The sequence below is a fragment of the Nymphaea colorata genome, chromosome 4 (genome assembly GCF_008831285.2).
Source record: "Nymphaea colorata isolate Beijing-Zhang1983 chromosome 4, ASM883128v2, whole genome shotgun sequence".
Lineage (NCBI taxonomy): Eukaryota > Viridiplantae > Streptophyta > Magnoliopsida > Nymphaeales > Nymphaeaceae > Nymphaea > Nymphaea colorata.
In genome coordinates this window covers 15,212,654-15,236,521 of record NC_045141.1, presented here as the reverse complement: position 1 = coordinate 15,236,521, position 23,868 = coordinate 15,212,654, and the positions used below count along the sequence as shown (strand labels likewise).

The following is a 23,868-nucleotide window of genomic DNA, read 5'->3' as shown; positions in this document are numbered from 1 at the left end:
AAAAAAAAGTGCACAGTATACAACTTGAAGCATAGCGAAAGCATCACCTTAAAGCACTGACAACAAACCTCGACCCTATGGGGATGGGGGAGGCTTTGGCCTTCACATAGATAGTGGGATTTATTCCTGCTCACCCGAACATACAAAAAAATGAATAAATACAATTGAAATGAAGTATGACAAACTAATTATTGCACTGTACAGCAACCATGTCCCCATGGAGGCTAGGGCTCATTAAGTCATATCTAGAACTCAAGCGGGCCACAGTAGTCGTGACCTTCAATTTCTGCAGCCATAATTCATCTTGGCAAGATGGAATATAATGGAATATTTAGGATATAGTACACTATAAGAACACATTATAGGTAAAACTTGTATCATAAGACAGAGCTCACATGACATCCCTTTATTGACCCATTTTTTATGAGGAATGTCACACCAAAGCCATATCTGTTAATGGGTTTATCCCTGTGAGGAATCCAAGCCACATCCATGTCGACACAGCAGGATAGAGTCAATGCGAAACTGACTGCAGTCAACACATTTTTAACCTTGGGCTCACTCAACTTTCTTTTCCATGCATTCAACTTAATTTGTAACAAAGCAAAAGGGAGTATACATTGATATTTGAGGTGGAAAATGGACGGAAAGGTGACAGACACATGCCCCATGACTGATAAACAAAGACCGATGGAACACCTACAATCAATGATAATCAATGGCTATGTCTGTTCAAATTTGAAATGCTTCTTTTATTACATTCTACAGATTAAGTTAAACGTTTGTGATTTATCAAAATAGTAACTTGCAAAAATTATTACTTCAGGTGTCCTGATTTTTCGTGCCTTGAAAATATGCACAAACATTCGACCAAACTTAATAAATTGTGAAACTTATGCCGTCAATAATATAATCATTATTATACTAAAATCTGGATTAACAATGTAACATCATCCATCTATATGCGCGTGCAAGTGTTTCATGTGTGGAGAGAGAGAGAGAGAGAGAGAGAGATTGGTTTTTGTAATGGAGCTTCATCTGCTTTAGCTTTAGTATGTAGCTTCATTTAAGTTGATCTATAGGAAGTAATCAGATAAATAGAAGAGCACAAAAACCTACACAAGCTAACGTATGTTACATCTAACATTCATGCTTATTGTAAACCAGTTCAAAGTTCTGAACAAAGAATGCTATTTTACAGGTACTAAACACACATTGTTGCAAATTTACTTATCTTTTGATGTTTGTATTATTAGTTTCTGACTTATTTTATTTCCCTTAATTTTTAGTTTTTTTAAATTTTTAAAAGTTTACCATATTTTTGTTGTTTTTTTCAAGTTCGTTGTATTATACCAAAAAAAAATCTCACCGTTTGAAACTCCAAAACGTTATTTGGGACTATAGTTAAAACTCTTTGAAAGAGTAGAGCACCAAAAAGACAAAAGTACTTTATAAGACTGCACAAGTGCTGGACTGCTGGTATGGAGAGGAGAACTATGGCAATAGAGAGAGAGAGAGAGAGAGAGAGAGATGAACAATGAGTATAATTTTGGTAAGCTTATGATGGCATAGGAAAACCCTAACCTACGGTTTTGGAAAAGGTGGAAAGGAAAAAGAGAAGGGCGTAAGTTGAAAAGCCTTACCCATTTGTGAGTGAAGATGGATTTTAATTTATTGTCTCATATATACTACTTAATAAACCATCTTTGAGGCTTGAATGTATAGCCGTACCGATCATATTTCGGTCATAATAAAAGTCTTCTCATTACCTAAATATGTTTCTTATAATGCTTGGGTCAGATATTTAGATTTTGAATTTTTAGGAATTTGGAATTTAGGATTCTAAATTGTTTGGTCCAGTTTGGCAATGTGGTTTAGGTTCAATTCGCAGGCTTGAGTACCTACCTACCTCCGATTCGATAAAGCATTGTGGATCATATTGTGGTTTATATCTAGAATGCTTAGACTCATACCTACTTCCATAGAAATTGGACTTTGATTTATACTTGGGACTTGGCTTGGGACATTAAGATTGGTTCTACGATTGAACATGCGTTTCATACTTGAGATTAGATTAGTCCTCAAACTGAACTGAACCAATGAAGTGAAATGGAACAAGTTTCGTTACATAATGTAACGCTCGACTCTTTTTGCAGGTGGGCTGGATCGGGTCCAGACCTGGACCCAAACCCACTCGCGTGTGAGCCCGATGTGAGGGAGTTGTTCTCCCTCGTCTCCCTCTTCGTTCCTTCTTCTGTGGCATCGCAAGAAGAAACAAGAAGCAGGAGGAACAGCTGGCGGCAGTAGGTATGGCTGCGGCAACCTCTGGGCCAGCGGAGGAAGGGCAACGGCTGCTCGGGTAAATCCTCCCGACCTCTCTCTCGCTACCTCTTTCTTCTTCTTTCCCCTTCTTCCTTCTTCTCGTCCTCCCCTCACACGCCCACTCTCCCGTGCTATGCCTCTCTCTCTACCTCTCCCACACTCTCTCGCCCTCTCTGTCTATGCACCTCACTCTCTCCTTCCCCTTCCCGCCAGCTCTCACCCGCACGGTCCCTCTCCTTTGTTGCCCCCTCTTGTCTCTCCCCTTTTGTTTGAACCCTCTCTCTCAATCTCTCCTCTCTGTCAGCGCCCACTCTCACTCGTTTTCAGCCTCCCACACAACTATTATAGGCTTCTTCTAACGATAGACCCCTCTCTTAAACCATCTTTCCGTTGATTTTGACTTTTGGTGGCTGTTGGATTGAATTGTAGTTGGGGATGCATTCTGCCCCTCTTGGCAGCGAGGAGGAGGCGGTGGTGGTGGTGGCATTGCATGATTTTAGCTACTTAGGAATCACTAAAACTCTTGAGGTGACTGCCAGGAGCATTGCAGCAGTTTAAACTCTAAGTTTGGGGTGAGTGAGGCCTAATTGAGTCTAAATTATCGAATATTTGTTGTTGGAGCATGTGTAATTATTGACTAAGCATGCTAGAATTAAGAATTGATAATTTATTATATATGTTAGCGATTTGCTTTTTGGAGAAAGTCTATGATCATTTTGGAGATGCGATAATCCATGCTTATAATGACCTTTTTAGCATGATAAGTTGATTCTAGAAGCTATTTGGAAACATGGTAGAGGTTTGATGTGGGTGAGAAGATTTAGAATCATTTTAGTTAGCATGTGGCACATGCTACGGTCAATTGGCGTATTTCAATGTTAGTTGGAGAAGAACATGTAAGTTGGGTGTATTATTGGGAAGACGATTCACCTAAAGAATGCTAATGAGATGTGTGTTTGTGATAGACTGATCGAAGCTTTGAGTTTAGATGTTTGGTCACAACCTCAAAGAGTTGGAAAGAGACCTATTGGAGGGTTTTGTGGGTCGACACTACCCGTCGACACCTTCTTAAAGCGATGACATGCCTCAATGATTATATTTTACACTTGTATAGATTGTAGAGTGAAACAAGTAGAAACCATTTCTATTGCTTTGCAGGTACACCGGGTACGTGCAATAGACCTTGAGCAACATGATTTGAAGTTTGAGGCGTTTTGGGTGTTTTGTGGACGTGCGACAGATATGACGGCATTCCAGACAAATCCCTGTCTGGGGCCAATTTGTGAATGTATGTTCCAGAATCGTTGGATCCTCGGATTGTGATGTGATTGAATGATTGTAATGTGATTGAATGAATGAATGTATGTATAAGATTAAATGTATGTGATTAGCTTTGTTTTTGTTAAATGACTACGCAATTGCATGTGCATGCTAGAATTGATAACTGTTTAGGACAAATGAGGTGGAGTATCGAGTTGAATATCTCATTGACCCCAATTATACATTAGAAAGCATCCTAGAATAATAATTGTCTAGGATAGCTATGAGTCAATCACTGATCAAGACTACTCTGTGGTTTGGCTAAATTTTGAAAGATGTGACTGATATGTGTGATTGTGAATGTTGTGATATATTGCACATGCATTGCCGTGGGCAATAATGCAATTGAATGAATTGAATGGTAGTTGTACCCGTATTGTAATGACGGCTAGATAAGAATGTTAATGATATGTGTAGCCCTCGTGTGTAGGCAATTGGAGGTGTGAGTGCACTTGTCAGGTGAACCAACCTCATGAGCTAGCCAGTCATTTTATGAATGATTTTGTTATGTGACAAGTTTTGTTTCAGAAAGCTATTAGAAGCTTGTTTTCAAACTTACTATTTTGTTGCATGTGCATGCTAGAAGTGATAATTGTTTAAGACAGATGAAGTGGAGTATCGAGTTGAGTTATCTCTTCGACCCCGATTATGCATTAGGGAGCATCATAGAGTGATAATTGTATAGGATAGTTACGAGTCAATCATGGATCGAGACTACTCTCTGGGATTTGGCTAAGTTTTGAAAGATGTGACCGATGTATTTAATAAATGTGAATTTTAATAAATGTGAATGTTGTGATTTGTTGCATATGCATTGCTGTGGTAATAATACAATTGAATGAGATTGAAGGGTAGTTGTACCCATATTGTTATGACGGCTATGTAAGAATGTGAATTATATGTGTAGCCCTCGTGTGGAGGCAATTGGAGGTGTGGGTACACTCATGAAGTGAACCAACCTCATGAGCTAGCAAGTCATTTTGTGAATATGCAATTATAATGATAAGAAAGAAAAAATAAGAGATAGGCCAGTGGGTTGTGCGTATGTGTTTGTGAGTTGTCCCGCCTTCGCCACCGGTCTCGCCTGTTCGGAGTGCAGGCGTTCAAGGCCCCAAGATACCGTTGTGTGATGTGCTGGGAACGTTGGGCTCCCACCTTCCCAACCTGGGTGTCTTAGGGAAGGCTAAGTATCTCTCCTTGGAATTCACACATCCATGGATGAGTGCTCTACCACTGCAGGGAGAATAGATCCATACTGTTATGGGCCACCACTGGGGTTGTCTCTCAGCTGTAGGCCACCCACAGTGTGCATGTGTTTGTGTTTGCACCCACATGAACTGTCAATTTACTGAAGCTAATGAAAATGAAAAGAATATGAATGAAACGATGAATGATATGCATGTGAATAAAAGAATAAGAATGAAGTATCTGTGATTGAAGTGTGATTGTTAAATGTGTTATTGTGGTCAATGAGTGGCCTTTACATGTCATGGTATGTATAATGGAGAAAAGAGAAGAATGTGATTGTGAATGTGAGTGAAGTGATATGAATGATGTGTTATGCCTGAATTGCATGTGGCTATTGAATATGATATTGTGGCCTTTGCATTTTGTGGTTTATGTGAAGGCTTATTGACTAGTTGTGTGACTGTGTGTCCTACCACAACATGATAAAAATGTGTTTCGTAATTGTTATTTCTCATATTTGAGTCATACATAAGAGGGTTAGGGATTTTACCTGGCTTGTTTCCATACTGCGAAGGCTAAGCCTTCAGTTGTTTCATTTTTCAGGTTTTGGCGGACCCGAGACAGTAGGTTGATCAGATGGTTGAACTCACATCCTACTGGGGAGGTTTTGGGTCTTTTGTAGTGCTGGCGTGTTTTGTTTTGATTATATTGTTTTTGTTATGCATCAATTATATGGGTTGTGATTATTCTCCCTCCTTTTTGAATTGTTGTATAGTCGCATCTCAATACTTTATGTTTAGAAAAAAAATTTGTTTGATGGTCAAAAAGTTGGGGTGTGACACATAAGATCTGAATGACTGAATCCCATTGACTGACAACCTAGATTCATTTAAGTAATATCAATTTAGATCAAATAAGAACTACTAGATCAGATTTGGGTCTGAATTTTGTTTTCTTAGCATCTATATCCATTTGGCAGAAAGTCCAGTAAACATCTTGGATTCTCGCATGTAGTCATATAGATCCAGGTTTGCTTCGACTAATCATCTACTGTGTCACCTAGGTGCATTTTCTTTGAGCTCGCACCCGCACCGACACGATGCGGGTGCGGGTGCGCTCCAAGTGCGCACCCAATCAGCACCCGATGAGGAGCTCGCACCCAAACCGCACCCGGGGGAGAAAGGGATGATTTGGGGGAAAGGGAGTCTTTCCTGCAACACGAACAGAAGGGTGGGAACCATTTTAACTCAAATCCGCATCAAAACCTTAAGTCTCTGTCTTCAACAGCATTTAGAAGCTAGCCCTTCGTTCATGGTTTCCTTCTCTCGTAGTACCTCTCCACATAATAGGCAACGCGAGCGATGGCGAGAGTGGCAACAAGCTGCCTGTACGTGAGGAAGACGTATTGGTTCAGCCCGTTCTCGAAGGCCACCTTGATGATGATGTTTGCCACAGGTTCCGCGATTTGAGTCATCACCTGCGCAACGTAAGGGCCGAAAGGAAAGGGGGAAACGGATGGGAGAGGGAGGAAGAGAGATGAGGACGGGAGGAAAGGGGGGAAATGGATGGGAGATGGAGGAAGAGTGGTGAGGACAGAAGGAAGACCTAGCGCCGCCGTGCTGCACCGCCGCCGCCGCCACTGCTCCTTCCTCTTCTTCTATGTGTCGATGCTCACTTGTGGAATGTGAGATTGAGAGGGCAAGGAAGAGGGAGATAGAGATTAGAGAGGAAGACGATGAAGGGGAACCGGTCAGGCGAGTGATATAGTTTGGGTTTGGATTTGGGTTTGATCTAATTTAACTTACCCAAAACCAAAACTGTTATAAGAATAACCCTCCTTACTGAACGCTTTGCCCCCTTCCTTCGACCAGGAACCTAACCTCCTTATTAAGAAAGAAAGGAATGGGAAAAATTGTAATTTTGATTTTGATATTTAATAATTTTATGGTTTAGAGATAATTTTGTCATATATATTATTATTATATATTAATAATTATAATAATAAATAGTCTTTCTGCACCACCGCACCTAAATTTTTTAAGATGTGCCGCGCCGGCACCCGCACCCCGCACTCCGGTGACATAGATCATGTAGTTAATTCAAGGAATATTTTTTATCATTTTCACAATTTTTTCTTATCAAATGTATATATTCAATGTTAGTTAAAAAAAATTTACTTCTTTAAAAAAATTTGATTAATTGATTGCATTAATTTATGATTTACAGTTTATTTGATCAAATAATTTAATTATTATTAAAGTTTGCTCGTCTGGTTTAATTTAAAATTTTGTTTGGATAACAAAAAACTTATCGAAAGTATGCATTTTGAGTCTAAATTACAAAAATGCATATTAAAGAAATTTAGAGTCGCAAACAGTAATCATGGATGATTATTCTTATACAACTAACTTCGACTTTTTAATATAGATCTGCTACACTAAGTTTGTTCTGAAAATACTAGTCGTTTATTTTCATTAAGTTTTTTTTTTGCTATTATATTTACATGATATTATTTCTTCATTTAAAATAAGTTAAAATTTACTTAACAAATGTCTGAAGATTTACGGTTTAATATGGTTAGAAAAATTAGATTCAAATTGATTATGGGTTAGGGTCTATGGAAAAGAGAATATGGTCATGTTTCACTATGAACCATCTTTTTTATTAAAAGAGTAGACGGTTCAATTCACATTTTAATTAAACTGAAATGGGGAGTGGTCTTCCAAGGAGTTGAATATACATACAATTCATACGAACCATAAGCCCATTTAAAGTATTCCATGTGTTTTGGAATGGTTGAGGCAATTCAGTAATGAAAACTTTGAAATGGGCGGAAACTCAACCGTACCAGAATGGGGGATGAAGGCTCTCCTATAAAAACTCATAGTTGTGACTACCTCACCTATTGCACATAAAAGATAAAGGTCCTTGGTGTCTCATCCAACCCCTCATCCTAGGGTAAGTGGCCAGCTTTTGGTGTTAGGGTACGTGGCCAGCTTTTGGTGTTAGGGTACGTGGCCAGCTTTTGGTGTTTTAAGGTACCACCCACGCCATGCTTCAACTTACCCATTAGTGTCCTTCCATTTACAGCAGTGGCGTAGCCACATTGTGCATGGTGTGGGCAGTTGTTACACTAGTCTCTTAAAAGTTCTTTATTTTTAAATGAAAATCTTAAATATTTATTCTTTATATATATATATATATATGCCCCTCGAACGATTTTTTCTGACTCTATTACTGATTTATAACATAGAAAATTGGCACCCCAAGGATTCAAAATAGAAATCGGTTGTCTGCCAGCTCCATCCAGTTGTGTCAACCCTTTTGGCGATGGAAAAGCAATATATATATATATATATATATATATATATATATATATATATATATATATATATATATATATATATATGCCCCTCGAGCGATTTTTTCTGGATTTACAACATAGAAAATTGGCACCCCAAGGATTCAAAATAGAAATCGGTTGTCTGCCAGCTCCATCCAGTTGTGTCAACCCTTTTGGCGATGGAAAAGCAAACGGTTAAATGGATCAAGTATTACTCCAACTACTTGAGATGTGTTTGGATAACATTCCTTTTTGATTGGGTGTGGCTTCAACTATTTATGGAGCCAACAACTCACCATGGACATATTTTATCATTTATGATGGCCAAAACCTACGGCTGCCCAACTCAACTCAAATCAAAATTCATTTTTTCCAAGGTAAGTGAAATTTAGTTACTCAGAAATGACAAAATGGAATTCGGATTTGTACAATGGATAGGGTGGGCTTGTAGGCAGCCAGCAGCCAGTTTTCATTTTAAACTCTGATGTTGTCAGCTTTCTGTGTTCAAGAAAAGAAGCGCCAATATGTAAGTTGAAACATAGCAAAAGCATCACCCTGAAGCACTAACAACAAACCTCAAACGTAGGAGATAAGTGAGGCTTTGGCTTCACGTGGGTGGTGGGATTTATTCCTGCTCACCCGAACATACAAAAAAAATAAATAAATACAATTAAAATGAAGTATGACAAACTAACTATCGCTCTCTACACTGGAAGCAACCATGTCGCCATGGAGGCTAGGGTTCATTAAGTCATATCTGGAGCTCAAGCAGGCCACAGTAGTCGTGACCTTAAATTTCTGCTGCCATAATTCATCTTGGCAAGAGGGAATATAATGGAATATTTTTAGGATAAAATACACTATAAGAACACAATAGAGGTAAAACTTGTATCATAAGACAGAGCTCACATGACATCCCTTTATTGACCCATTTTTTATGAGGAATGTCACACCAAAGACTAGAACCGTTAATGGGTTTATACCTGTGACGAACCCGAGCCACATCCATGTTGACACAGCAGGGCAGAGTCAATGCGTAACTGACTGAAGTCAACACATTTTTAACCTTTGGCTCACTCAGCTTTGTTTTCCATGCATTCAACTTAATTTGTAACAAAGCAAAATGGAGTATCCATTGATATTTGAGGACGGAAAGGTGAAGATACATGCCCCATGACTGATAAACGAAGACCGATGGAACACCAACACTATAATCAATGGTAATCAATGGCTATGTCTGTTCAAATTTAAAATGTTTCTTTTATTACATTCTACAGATTAAATTAAACGTTTGTGATTTATCAAAATTACAACTTGCAAAAATCATTACCTCAGGTGTCCTGCTTTTTCGTACGTTGAAAATATGCACAAACATTCGGGCAAACTTAATAAATTGTGAAAGTTATGCCGTCAATAATATAATCATTATTATACTAAAAGCTGGATTAACATCATCCATCTATATGCGTGTGCAAGTGTTTAATGTGTGGATGGAGAGAGAGAGAGAGAGAGAGAGAGAGAGAGAGAGAGATTGGTTTTTGTAATGGAGCTTCATCTGCTTTAGCTTTAGTATGTAGCTTCATTTAAGTTGATCTATAGGAAGTAATCAGATAAATAGAAGAGCACAAAAACCTACACAAGCTAACGTATGTTACATCTAACTTTCATGCTTCTTGTAAACCAGTTCAAAGTTCCGAACAAAAAATGCTATTTTACAGGTACTAAAGACACATATGCAGGCATTCTTCCTGATGTCCTTGTCCCCGAAATCACTAAACTTAGTTCTGCTTCTTCCCTCCAGCCAAAATCCGTGAAATTTGCAAGCCTCGGCTGAATGCTTGGTTGAAGAGAAGCCGTGTTTGGAACTCCGATACAAAGGGAAACCATGCAAGGACAGCAACAGGTGTGAAAATTATAAGACCCATAATATACTCATATCCCTTGGCAAGTGCTTTTGCTGAGCCCCAAAGTCCCAAAGCTTTCATCAGTGGCCTGCATGCTTGAGCAATCTGTTGCAGCATTTTGGGAAAAAGGTAGCAAGGAATCAAGATTAAAACATCAACATGTTGAGCTACAAGGACAAAATCTGACACCATAAAACTGATATTAGCGCCCAGTGTGGTAAAGCTCGACCAAACCTGTAGGCCGATCTAGTTGGCACCAGAGACGGCTATGAACCAGAACACCGATAGTATAAGGCATGTCTGGCTACTAATATATCTCAAACAATCAACTATGCACAACTTTTTTTAAGTCACTCCTGGTACTCAGGATGTTATAGATAAGGCGACAATGCTTAGTCAACCTTATAATGTAAGGGGACAGAGAAAAAGAGGGGGAAAAAAAATCTTGCACTTTATCATGGTCATGGCACAAATTATTCCTTATTCTAATAGTTGGGGGGGAAAAGGACAATTTACCTGTAGCAGTGCCCACCCTGTTGGCATGAAAGCTAAGAAACTAGCAAAGATGTCGCCAATTGTGAGATTCAGTGTGAAGAGGACACCAACAGCTCCAACAGATCCAATAAATAAGATTAGTTTGAGAAGTCTAAACATCAGCTGAAAATCAGCACTAAACTTCTTTCTTCCCATGGACACCACCTGCAGCAAAATTTGCCTTCTAAATACATGGAGATCAGACCATAATTCCGTCTCTCTCTCTCTCTCTCTCTCTCTCTCTCTCTCTCTCTCTCTCTCTAAGCATATGACACCATCCAAATCCTCTAAAGTTCCCTTTCATGCCCATAGAGAAGTGGGTGGGGGAGTAATATTAGGATCATGTTGAATGATGTTCACACACACATCGACACGCACAACACTCACATATATATGTATACGAATATGTGTGTGTGTGTGTATATGTGTGTATAGACACACACACACACACACACACACACAGAGAGAGAGAGAGAGAGAGAGAGAGAGCAAGGACTGTTGCCAAAAAATTTGCCATTCAAGCCTCTAGAAACTTATTCTTAATTGAGGACGAATATTGAGGTTGGGAGCTCATGACCAAGAATTCACTGTTTTTGATTTTTCACAACCATATATGGATCTCACTATCTCCATGGGTATTGATTAAAGTTAAAATTGGTAAACACCATAATAAAAAAGCTAACCTTCAATATAATCATGACTGCAGCAATGACCAGCCATGATAGCCCATAAACCTGTTCGTGGAAGACCATTAGTTCATTGTAATTGGAAAAGGAAAACAACGGGCATGCTTTTCAAAGAGAAAGGCCCAAACAGTATCAAACAACTTTGAAAAGTAGCGGCAAAGGAAATGTGGGTCTGTCAGCGCATTTGCCCAAACAAATTACTTATTTACATATTAATGCCCCAAAGTCATTTGCTTATTTACATATTGGTGTCCCTCAGCCATGGGAAGAAATTTCTGCCTCTGCAACTGATGAAAGAGATATGTTCTTATAGTTCATATCATCAATATTACTTTTCTATAATAACAAAATTTAAAATGAAAATGATTTACTCAGACCATCATGATATGGAAGTACCAGGCCAGTAATGACAAAGTATTCAAGCCCTAAATGTAAAAACAATCTCTTAAAGCTAAAATACAAAATGATACTAATGAGGAAAACTAAACTACTGTGATCAAATGAAGTTAAACTAACAATGTTCTTTTTTTCTTTTGATGTGTGTGCATATCATGTGACATCAGAAGTAGAAGGACGCAATTGACAAAGGCTGGTTGAAGGTAACAGTCAATGTTAATGTTGCTAAACCCATAAACCATTGACTTTGAAAATGCAACAATGATAACCACAGGCCATTACTCTTTTCCCTATCCAGAAAAATATACCCCTTAGCTGAAGAAATGACAAAATGATAAATGCAGAATGGTGTCATTGATGTGCAAACTTGAAGTTAAGAATGGCAAACCTCATGCATCTATAGATGTATCTTTGATTGAAAATGAGAAAAGGCTTTGAAGGAATTAAGATAAAGAAAGTATAGATTCACAGAATACTCCTTTATTCTAACTTATTTCCTACTAGTAGTGATTGTTCTATAGATGATTTGTGTGTTTATAACAACAGCAATGTTCAAGAAGATTCTCAAACCTTCAACGGAAATGTGGTTCTGCATTCATCGAATTAAAGTTATTTATTAAATCTTTTTTATGATGATTTTGCTCAAAGAATTGAAGTAAAATGCCCTTAAAATTTCAAATGACGAAAACAATGCTTAATAGATCTTGATGTCTTTCTTAAATATTTGATGAGTTCGTTTCCTGTTAGTCTTGCTCCACAGCACTGAACATGTCTCCATACTGTATAATCTTACTTTGAGCTTTCATCTTTTAGTGAACCTTAAGACTGTTCACGTCAGATAGAAGCAACAAACAAGCTCTGGTGCCCTAGAACATGATTAAATGAAAGACATTGGGGACTTACCAATAGGAAGGAAAGCTATGGCATGTGGATGGGTTCACAAGGTGAAAACCAAGAGTAGCATATGAATTGAAAAATGCAAAGCTGGACTTGTAGCAAAAGGAAATAATCGGAAATATAGAATAACTTATGCTAAGAGTGACTCTCATTGACCTCATGAACACTGTTAGAGTCTCATTTATGTAGCTTCCATTAAAAAACAGAAAGGGTATATGCTAAACAGAATTTATCAAAGCATTTTTAAATGGTATCTAGTCATAGTGGTTATATGAATGCTGCAAGTGCAATCATAGTTTCACAAGATAGAGTTATTTTCTTGTGGAATGGAATTTGTGGGCTTAAACAAACACCTAAGGCTTGATTTGTTCTTTCAAGTACTGTTATATTAAATTTCGTTATCTTCCTGGACTCCTTTTTAGTTAATAATTTCAATGCAGTGACAGTAATCTTATGATTACATGCTGATGAAATGATCATAGCTTAAGTGCTAATGCCCCTAAGCATATTAGATCCATAATGTTCCTAAGCATCACTCAACTTGATTTGGCACAAATTTCAGTTTACATAAGTGCTGTACTGTGTATAAATTTGTTATGTTAAGGTGTCCCTATCCAAAGGATGGCTTTCATTCTTTTCCCTTTTCTCTTGATCTAACTGCATACACTGGCTATTGATTATTTGATGCCCTAGAGCATAACAAAAGATGTCCCCCTCATTTGCTAATATAAAATGTAGTGTCAACTGTCAAGGTTACAAAAGCAATGGAGGTTAGCTGGTTAATTAGAATAATTAATTTGTGACATCAGTATTTGTCTTCAAAAGTGAATAAATTTGCATTGTTATAAAGCTAGTATCATTTATGCTGCTACCAACCACAAATTTTGTGAGCACAAAAACCATGTGGACAATAATAGACTTTGCTTAAGTTGCTTTGGAATTTAAATTCACATGTTTCTTTATGCTTTACCGGTTTGAGATCTCCAAGGATTAGCTTCTTAGAAAGTTTCCAATTATAATGTCCTCAGCTTGAGGAAGAATGTTTTAATTACTGCAACATACATGTATATATGCATATAGGTATGTCTGTGCAGGGCTACAGCATGCTTGTTTATTTGTATATACCATTCTTTTTGCATTTTTCTCAACTTCTGTAGTGCATTTTCTTTTATCATTATGTCACCACAAAATGGCCAAGAAGTAGCTCTTACATCTTAGCAATTCATGTCGACAGTCATCTGGGATCGGCCCAACAGCCACTTTGTTCTTCATGTATGGGGGTTGAACCCCTTGTCTCTTTCTTATGCCTACACAAGTATATCTGCAGTCGTACTGCTTTATCTTTTAATATTTGTGTGCTCCTTTCATGCATCATTTGCCTCCCATGGACTTGGTTGACTTAAAGAAGTCTAATTACACTTGTATTTGGTTCTTGTAAAGCGTAAACCTAAAATATTTTCTGTATTATTTTAGGATTTTTTTTGTACTCTTGTTCACGATTTACAATCTCATACTAAGTGACATTTCTTCCCCCCTTTTTAAGATATGCGAGAACTTGAAAAGTGGTCACCAACAATTAACCATTCATGAAAACTATTTGAAAGGCCCACATGCTATCTTCAGCCAAAATTTCTACCACTTCTCTCCAAAAATCACATTTTCTAGTTATTAGTTTTGAGGTCAAAACAACCAGACTTTGGATTTTTTATGAGACCAAGTTCTGAATGTGTGACCAACTCGAACTTCAACCATTTTTATCCTGATTCAATATTCCTTTTTGTCTAGACTTCAAAACATCAAACTAGGAGGCAGACATTTTATGTGACATCTGTAGTGATTGAAGTCAAGGAGAAGCCTTTGTACCATAAAGGCATGGTATCGCTTCCTTTCTTTTGATGTTTTGGGAGGAGAATCACTACATCAAAACATAGGAATCTCATGATACCTCTATGTTGAAGTACATTCCCATGTATGAGCTCCCTTCTTTTGAGGACTTTGAAGGAGAATCACTAGGTCAAAAATAAGGAATGTTTTGATACCTTTACATTGAAGAAGAACATGGTCCCCATGTTCATAAATTTACATCTTCATTTCTAATGGCTTACTAGCATTATGATTATTTGTAATATTTAAATTCATTTTTCATGTTTTGTTCTTCTTTATTCCATTCCATCAATTTCCTAAAGTTTGGGTGGAGAAATGTTCCATCTAATTTTTCTGCTTTCTTATTGATATTTGTAGATGTGTTTTCTTCTATATATTATGATACCATAAGAAATGATACAATGTGATGTAATGCTTATTCTTTGTCTCCTCCCAGTACGTTGTCTCATAGTCACCAACGTCTTTCTTAGAAATTTACAACTGAGATTTTTCCTGAAATTTTTTGTATAGATGCTGTCCTTGGAAAAATAAAAAATAAACAATTGGAATTTAAAAATATAAAAAGAACAAAAAAACATGGTTAAAAATTATTAAAAAAGGATTCTCTCAATATGTCAAGAAAATGTTGCAAATGTTTCAGGATAATATCCCGAAATTTTCATTTTTGGTGATTTTTGGAAATATCTGGATATTTTTTAGACATCAAAACGCCAATAATTCAGTCCAGTTGCAGGTATTTATGGCCACAAATGTCCAGAACAATTTTACATCAATGGTTCTGTATGCTGATCAATGTAGAGGTGTTGCCAGCTGACACCAGCACCTTTAAGATGATTGCTAGTTACAACAGATCAGATGATCACAGGAGTAGATGGTTTCAGATATATGATGCTGACAATGATTCGTGGAAATCTGAACTCAATGCACAGTTGTGACTTGTGAAAGTGCCAAGAGTTTCCCATATTTCAGGTCAACATCCAAATTCAGAAATAGAACCAACAGGATTTAGAGATATTATCCTACAGACAAAGCTTGTAATAATTAAAAATGAGCGCCCGTGCCAACTTCATCTGCAACTTCCTATATGCACACAACTGTGAAATATGCTCAGGTGTGCCTGTATGTGCTTCTATAAGGACTTTGGAGGATGAATATGTTACAGCATTCAGTTTCATGAAACTAAAGTGAAACACATTTTACAGGGCAATGCTAAATGATCAAGGAGGTTAATGTTATAATTACATATGACCATGCAAATCCTTGTTCATTTCATGACTTAATATATCAGAATGGAGTTAGCACAAAAGGAAAACATTGACCAAAGGGATGAGATACTTACCATGATGCTTGTATTCTTGTTTGCTATCTGCAAGTGGTAAACAATTCCGTATTGGTAAATGAAGAAGCGAAAGGAGAGAACAATCTCACAGAAACGTCCAGACAGTCCAGTGTATTGCAAATGCTCCTGCTCTTCTTCCCACCATGACTCCCAACTCTTGTCTCCCGGTACTCCTATTCCTCCCCTACTGCTTATCCACTTTGTCCAATCATCCCAGTCATCCACAACCTTTTGCCATTCAAATCCAGATGGATTAAAGAGGAAGGGAGAAAACAGCCAAGACACAACAAGGAACCACATTGAGAATGAAAGCAACACGTATGCATTTGGATCAGATGATGTAGGACCATAAGACCCATATACCAGAAGAAGTATCATCAGTTCCAACCCTTTCACAAAATGGCTCCTTGAGTAAAGCCTGTAATTTTCTGCAAACTTCTCATGCCGTACAACAAAACCACGGCCAGTGGCCCGGTATTTAGCACCACCATGCAAGACAGTGCGACCAAAGTAATGTGTCTTTGTGCCGAGAGAGAAAGTAAAGAAAACTGAACACAGCTGAAGTTGCATGATGATAATATCACTTAGAGCTGTTCTGAAACCTCTCTCTAATCCAATCTCCATTACCATAGGCAACGCCATCAATAATCCTATCTGAACAAGTGACTGAGATGCCAATGCTGCCTTAAGAGGATCATCACCCCTAGCACGTGCATACTTTACTAGTGAATTCTCCAATCCACTTAGTGATAAATAGAGCCTTCCATACAAGAATACATAAAGAACAATGACGACCATCTGTGTATCATCAAAATCGAGATATAGCAAGGTTAACCCAGGAAAATATTATCAGCAAATTGTGATGCACAAGAGTTGAGCTTATCATGACAAAAGATAATGCTAATTACCATCGAACTGACATAAAAACCAACTGTTGTAAAATAACAGGAAAGCATGCGAAACATGTCAAAACGATGTCCCAAACGATAGATGTCTCGACTCAGTATCTGCTCCCCATTGCCGCAAGCTACTTTTGCTTCAAAAAGAGATATTTGGTTAAGTCCAACATCACGACCCTTTCCAACTTGAATGTACTCATGGTGGGTGACATTTCCACGCCTCAGCGTTGAGTTGAAGCCTGGTATCAATTCATTAACACCAATTCAGATTACAAAATGAAATGTATCAGCTATGCCTTAACAAGAATAAGATTATTACCAGCAAAAATATCTTCACTTAGGTTGATTCCTCGAGAAGCCTTGCTAATACCACCTCTGGTGATGTGGAAGATCCTGTCGAAAACATCTGGATGTCCATAATGGAAGCGAACCCTGAACATCCAGAACATATCAAGCAGTAGTTCATCATTGAACCACAGATTCTGCACTAATTTTCAGAAATAATCATGACAGGTATCACAAAAGAGATCTAGTATGGGCTTCCCTAATTAATGATGTTGCCAATGAATAATTATGCGAAACAAATGCATATGTAAGTACAGATCAAATAAATCTACCACCGAAAAAGTAATTAAACTTCAACCTTGTCAATATTGTATACATCAAATATTCTGAGGTTCGTTAGTCTTGAGATACCTGAGCTCTATTGGCGTACCATGTAAATTTTCACATTAGTTCAGGGTGCAATAGGAAACTCTCCACTCAACTTTTGAGAGAAATTCTCAAATAGCTTGCAATTGATAGAAAACATTAATTTTTAATATAAAATAATAAGTCAAAAATATCAGTGGTCTGCCGAAAAAAAGTATCTTTTTACAAGGGATATTTTGTGATTTTATTAACTTTTTGCAACTCTTTGAGAATTTTTTCTCAAAAGTTGAGTGCCTATTTGTTAACTTCTAAAATTGAGTGGTCCTTTGTTATTTTCTCAAATTTTAGGCACTTTTACGCAATTTCTCTTGACAATATTTGCAAGATTGGAGGTATTATAGTAATAGGCCATGACATCATCTTGTAACATTAAAAATTAATGAAATTTTTATTTGTCTTTAAATTTGCCAAATGCTCCCTTGGAACTAAATATTTTGTAAGGTCCTTCATTGCACATCATAAGCTTCTAAGAATGACTTTCCTACAATTACATAGTGTGAAATGCACTTGCATGTGCATCGGGTAAGTGGTTAAAAGTTTAAACATAAATACAACAAGAAAAATTGAATTTACCAATCTATGCATCATTAGGTTTAAATATATGTGTTTATTTGACCTTTAGTCACCTAGGAGTTAAAGATATCTATATCATGTATTTCAAATGATCAAGGATGAACAAGAAAATAAGGGACTACTTGTCTAAGGTTAACCAATATTCTCATACATGTAAATTCTACTGGATTCTGATATTCACCTCCATGCAAATTCCGATAGTGGTTGCATGTGAAAGGGTAAAGTGCTCGTACGGTTTCCATGCTCTTCTAACCTTGGATATATTTTTGTTTCTAGAACTACACCAGGAACCATAAAAACAGGCAAGCCAGGGACTGTTTCTGTCAAAACTAAAAATAGTGCCACTACCGAGTAACCACAAATGCTTGTTGGCATGGCATTCGGGACACAGTTATGCTCACTGTTGCTTATTGGTCTACTGTTATCGTTTCTACCAAGGTCAAGAATCAATGACAGAAGTAAGCAAAAGAGATGATGTTATTCTAATCATAATAACATCTATCTTCAGAATAGAAGATGTCACATGTTACTCTTGTTTTTATGTTCACAAACCATCTCTAGCAAGTGAATCTTGACTTTTTTCCGAAAGCACTTGCATTCACAGAATACATGAAGGGATCGTTATTGCACGTAAAGGGTAGAATCTTACTTCAATGGGCTAGCCAAGACTCTTTGCCCAATCGTAACAAAACTCGTTTCTTGATTTGACATGAACCATGCCAAGGAAGAGACACTGCATACATGTTTGTCAGAATAATCAGTCATATATCCTTTGAGCAAAGACAACAAAATCTATGTAGTGTTTCTTGATTTGAAATGTACAATGCCAACGGAAAGACACTTCATTCGTGTTTGTCAAGATAATTAGTTTATTCCTATGATCAAAGACAACAAAGACTACGCAGATCAGAAGAAAAACCTTCCAGTGAAGATATGCTCACGAACACCCAAAATTGTTGGTGGACGCACCCCATGGTCCTCATTGAACTCTTCTAGGAGATTACGCATTTTGAGAGCTTCTTCCAGGTAATTATCCTAGAATCCCAGTGAACAAATACATAAGATGTCAAAATAATTGTTCAACTGGACGTTGCAGCAAAACCATTGTAACTAGCTCTTTTGAAATTCTACCTGATTCATATCAATTGCTTGAAGAGCTTCACCCCTAGTAAATATTATTGCGTGATTTTGATTTTCTGGCTTGCCTTCCCCCAACTTTGCCGAACCAGGTAATCTTATACGATAAATTTCCTGTTAAGAGGGAGGGTAAAAACATAGCAGCAGCTACCTCAGAAAAAGATGAAAATGGCAGAGCAATACATAATTTTCAACTGAAATTCAAAAAAAAAAAACTATATACCTGATCACGGTTATCGACAGCTTTCACTAAAACTGAATAATAGACCTTCTGTACTCTGCCATTTTCTCTTTCTTCAACTTCATCAATGTATGCTACACGTAAAGATGGATAGCTACACAGGAAAAGCAACAATTAGATCTACAATCAAGAACAAGCTGGTAACAGTGATTGAATCCATAATCAAGAACAAGCTACATCACAGTGATACATATGTTGCATTCAAGCTGTAGCAAGAACATCAGTAGCGATATCAATGAATCATATCTCAAAGTAATGCTTGACACGTGAAGGACCCACTTATGAGATGCAAAGGAGCCAAGTTAATTTACGCAGTTGGTCATAATTATGGTACTTAATAAACAAAAAAACAAGGAAACTAGGATCATTCAAAAGTTATATTGCAATGAAAAGACAGGATTAACGCGAAAAAACACATGAACAGCAGCACTGCAGGTGATCATCAGTGATTATGGAAAGTCAACACATACTTAACCATCAAGTTTAGAATGTCTGTAGCACGGCGATCTCCACTTTGCTTTTGGTTACCATAGTTCTGGCAAGTAGCTACATATGTGAATTTCATGTCCGCCACAGCCTCTAGCTGAGCAGATAATGACCTCTGGCTCTTCAATTCTTCATCCACTGGTCCCGTAACTGCCTTGTAGCCTTCCAATATTTCTTATCCAGTATAAAGAAAAACAGATTAACTTTCATGAACAAAACCTAGCACTAATGTAGGACAAGAGCAATGGATTCCATACCTGTTTCAGAAGCCATGTCAAGAAAAGCTTGAAGCTTCAAAGCCCTTCTGTAGTACATCATCCCTCGGACTGCAGGAAGTAACAAGTTCATGAGGATAAAAGTAAAAGTCTGCTCAAAGATCTACTACATGTGCAAAAGTCTCTACCTGTTCTGCAGAGAGTTTGCCCTCTTAGGGATGCCCAATGACGAAGGTGCAAGACATTCTCTTCATTACCCCAAACCTCACTCTCTCTTCTACAATTGAGCCGTTCCATGAAATTATTCCATTCATCTAAAAATATTTGGCACAATAAACGAAACCATACTTTTAGCTTCACCAGTCATGAAGTTTTATTCAAGCCTTACGCCACAAAAACAGCAATTTTACATTGGAAATCATAAGGCGTCTCAAAAGCAGAATATATACCCGGGAAAATTTTTTGCAGATAGAATATGATCGAGACACCATCTTCATTCTCAAGCTCAAGATCACTTTTTGAATATACTGTTTCTTCACTGTAATAGGGTGTCATAACACTACAAAAACCCACACAGTCAAAATCATTCAACGTTATGCAAAAGTTGCCAGTTTGCATCCTCAAAGAAAAAAGCAGTTCATCATCTCATACCATCCAGAACCTGCATTATAGTGTCCGTAAATATATGAGTTCTTTACTGAATTTTCTATAGCACACAAACTACTGCTAGATGAAGATGTTGATCTGGCCAAGAAGCTTAACTCATCCATTTTGGGGATCTTCGACCATCACAATCTCCACATAATACTTCCAAAATTTTCTCTGATGCATATGGTGTCAAGGGAATTCCTTGATTATACATCATCCACGATGTTGGTAATATCCAACAGAAGATTTTTGTGATGACTAAAAGAGGGTATCCTGAGCAATTGCAATAATTGGGTTCATTGATATTCCTCGTATAGTAGATGCTATTACACATACAATCATACTCAATTCGATGGAATTGTTTGATCTTAAAGGAGATGTTCTATAATTTCGCACGTGAGGGGTTACTTCTTTGTTTCGTCCAGTCATTAATAACTTGATTATTTTTAGATAACAGTAGATAGAAACAACGCTCGTAAGGAGTCCTATTGCAACCAAGAAATATAGGTCTGCCTGCCATCCACACCAGTTTGTAGCTTGCATATAAATGACCCCAGATGCTTCCTAGCTTAAATGACCCACTGCATCATCAAATCAGAATATCAAGCATCAACTACTCCTATATGCACTTATTTTCTTTCCCTAGTGACCAAAATTTCAAAAACTATAAGTTTATTAACAGAAGAAAGTACCTGAAAATAGAAGAACATATTATCGGGGCAAATATTAAGTTCACCTATTGGAAAGCAAAACCATAGCAATGCTTGTTATTGAGATTTCCAAAGATTGAGCAGCTTTCAGACCTGAATGAGAGCATTTTACGGACACGTGGAGCACGTGGCATGTCCATAAATAAAGAATTTGTAAAGAATGCTATCCGCCTACATGCTTCCAGATTCGTTGGCACATCAATGGCAGACTCCTTCACTGTTAAAAGCAGGTAAAGGCGCTTGATCTGAAAAAAGCAGAATACAAGTCTGAAGTAATTGTGTTTAGAAGGTCAATACTTTTTAAGATGCATAAGAAAGCTACCTGCTCCTCCCATTGTGCAGTTACTACTGGTGGGAAAATGACTGCAGGTTTGGGACCAGTCCCAGCAAAAAGCTGCCGCGCAGTTTGAGATGCATTTGCTAGATCATACCTTCCAGAAACTGAATCTTTATTTCCATGGCCAAAGTCAACCAGTTCACTGAAAGGAGCATGAACATGACCTTTATTTTGTGTTAACTTAGATGCGACTGAAGCCTTTTATAACATGCGGTATTACTAACCGAATTTCATTGACCATCATATCACGGGAAACCACTTCTAACATATCTTGCAGCAGCAAAACAACTGCATCACGCTTACTTGGATCCCCGTCTTTCTACAAAGAATAAATTAAAACATGCAACTACACATATGAGAAGGTCAGAAAGCCACAGCTCTCAAGGAGAACAAAGAGTATAAGACTCACCAGTATCTGAACAAGCTGTTCAAACTTCTTACAAAGTTTGGGCAATGCACTCATTCTGAAATTTGCAAGAAATGTATTCTTTGAAATGCTGACCTCAACTTCCTTGACAATAATGCCTATAATCCTGTCACAACCATTTATTCAAGCTAAGAGACAAGAGAACTTGCAGAAGTCCTTGATGTTCCAAACATACAATCATATTTGTCAAGTTCTAACTAGGTATACCAAGAAGTTAAATATTCATTAGTCAGGAACATTATTGATGAAAAAGGGAGCACACCTTTTCTCATTATCACCAACAATCAGTAGGTTCAATATATGCTTGAAAGATTCATAACATTCAAGAACAGCACATTTCATGTACTCATCAGCACATATTCTCTTCCAGAGATCAGCATCCCTCGACCGAAATTGCACTGCCATGTCCAATGCTATTGGGATCTGTATGAAGTAGCCAATAATGAAATAAATCATTTACAAGAAGATAATAAATGTCATTCATAAGTAGTAAACCTTGCTAGCCAGCAAAAATGGTGGCCATTGTATGAGCTTCAAGCTAGGATCTGATGAATAAGGAACCAACATCAGGTCCATTTCCCTGTCATATGGAAAATATTCATTGTCAGCAAATTAGAGGACAGATCATGTACTCACAGGACCATGATTATTTTGCCATGGAATTCTGTAACAAAGATAAGAGTGTCTTTCCTGTCACTTATTAGGTCCTCTTCTCGAAAACTGGTAATGATTTCATTCCATAACTGTGAAAATTTTGCAGCCTCAGTTCTTCTGCTTGGTGAAACCTGGAAAAAATTAAAATAAAAAGCATTGGCTACATATTTGAACAGTTTTTATTAAAACACATTGGCAATGCTCAAGATAGAATGGAATATGACCTCAGCAAAACGCTTGGACAATGAAAAACGTCGACGTTGAGTCTTTTCAGAAGGCACCAAGCATACATTGAAGGCTCCAGGTAGTGAATTAAATCTTGACCTTAGCATGCCTAATGTGCGTATCTGAAATAAAAAGGATCAGATAGGTTATCCCATAGATAAATAATCAAACAAGTCATGAAAGAATGACATGCTAAAACTAACACAGAATAAAAAAGAAGGAAATCATTTCAAAAGAACCTTAAGTGTGCAGGAATTATCATCATGTGTTGAACACACTAGTCACATGTTTGTAATACTGAAATTGTCTACTCTTGTGCTAATTTTGATCATGCCCAGTAACAGCAACAAGAATTTTCACAATAGAAATAAATCCACCAAGGAAAGCTTAGAAAAATTCCTTTAACATGGATCACTAATAAGAATCCAAGGAAAAAAAACAACTTGCAGAAATTTTCCTACCTCTCCAAGACGACCAAAGGCTCCAGAAACACCACCATATATAGTTGAGAATATAGCATACCATATTTGAGTATCCATAAAATAAACCTAAAAAAAAACAATTAACCTGTAAAGATCTTTGACAAGAAGAAAACCAGAGAAATTTTACCTTTTCTTATTAAAAATAAACCAATCAAGTGAATGCTGTTTACATACCAAAACTACAGGTGCCCACAATGATAAAATTGCACCAACATTATGCTTGGCTGTTTATCAGACCAGTAAAGTGTCAATCATTTATGTACCAGCACTAAAAATCACAAACACCAGATTTATGCTGATTGGAAAGGAA

The 23,868-nt window shown here is 37.4% G+C and overlaps 1 protein-coding gene and 1 non-coding gene across 2 annotated transcripts in view; both read right to left on the bottom strand.

Moving 5' to 3' along the window:
• Window positions 1-9,708: 9,708 nt before the first annotated feature.
• Window positions 9,709-23,868, bottom strand: part of LOC116252661 (callose synthase 5-like) — a 37,662-nt gene continuing 23,502 nt past the window's right edge. Inside the window, exons 21-44 of the mRNA XM_050077363.1 lie at window positions 23,733-23,782; window positions 23,538-23,624; window positions 23,076-23,198; window positions 22,894-22,982; window positions 22,693-22,783; window positions 22,460-22,620; window positions 22,180-22,303; window positions 21,995-22,089; window positions 21,756-21,912; window positions 21,527-21,678; window positions 20,525-20,634; window positions 20,264-20,389; window positions 20,118-20,186; window positions 19,845-20,034; window positions 19,357-19,468; window positions 19,128-19,247; window positions 18,916-19,031; window positions 18,646-18,729; window positions 17,032-17,144; window positions 16,722-16,951; window positions 15,814-16,611; window positions 11,295-11,345; window positions 10,594-10,776; window positions 9,709-10,182 (exon numbers count right to left, since the gene is read on the bottom strand). Of these exons, the coding sequence (XP_049933320.1) occupies window positions 9,952-10,182; window positions 10,594-10,776; window positions 11,295-11,345; window positions 15,814-16,611; window positions 16,722-16,951; window positions 17,032-17,144; window positions 18,646-18,729; window positions 18,916-19,031; window positions 19,128-19,247; window positions 19,357-19,468; window positions 19,845-20,034; window positions 20,118-20,186; window positions 20,264-20,389; window positions 20,525-20,634; window positions 21,527-21,678; window positions 21,756-21,912; window positions 21,995-22,089; window positions 22,180-22,303; window positions 22,460-22,620; window positions 22,693-22,783; window positions 22,894-22,982; window positions 23,076-23,198; window positions 23,538-23,624; window positions 23,733-23,782 (3,662 nt within the window). The 3' untranslated portion in view covers window positions 9,709-9,951. The remainder of the gene's footprint in view (window positions 10,183-10,593; window positions 10,777-11,294; window positions 11,346-15,813; window positions 16,612-16,721; window positions 16,952-17,031; window positions 17,145-18,645; window positions 18,730-18,915; window positions 19,032-19,127; window positions 19,248-19,356; window positions 19,469-19,844; window positions 20,035-20,117; window positions 20,187-20,263; window positions 20,390-20,524; window positions 20,635-21,526; window positions 21,679-21,755; window positions 21,913-21,994; window positions 22,090-22,179; window positions 22,304-22,459; window positions 22,621-22,692; window positions 22,784-22,893; window positions 22,983-23,075; window positions 23,199-23,537; window positions 23,625-23,732; window positions 23,783-23,868) is intronic.
• On the bottom strand, window positions 20,113-20,189 carry LOC116253776 (small nucleolar RNA J33). The gene has a single exon (XR_004172539.1). It is a non-coding gene; the product is annotated as a small nucleolar RNA J33 (small nucleolar RNA).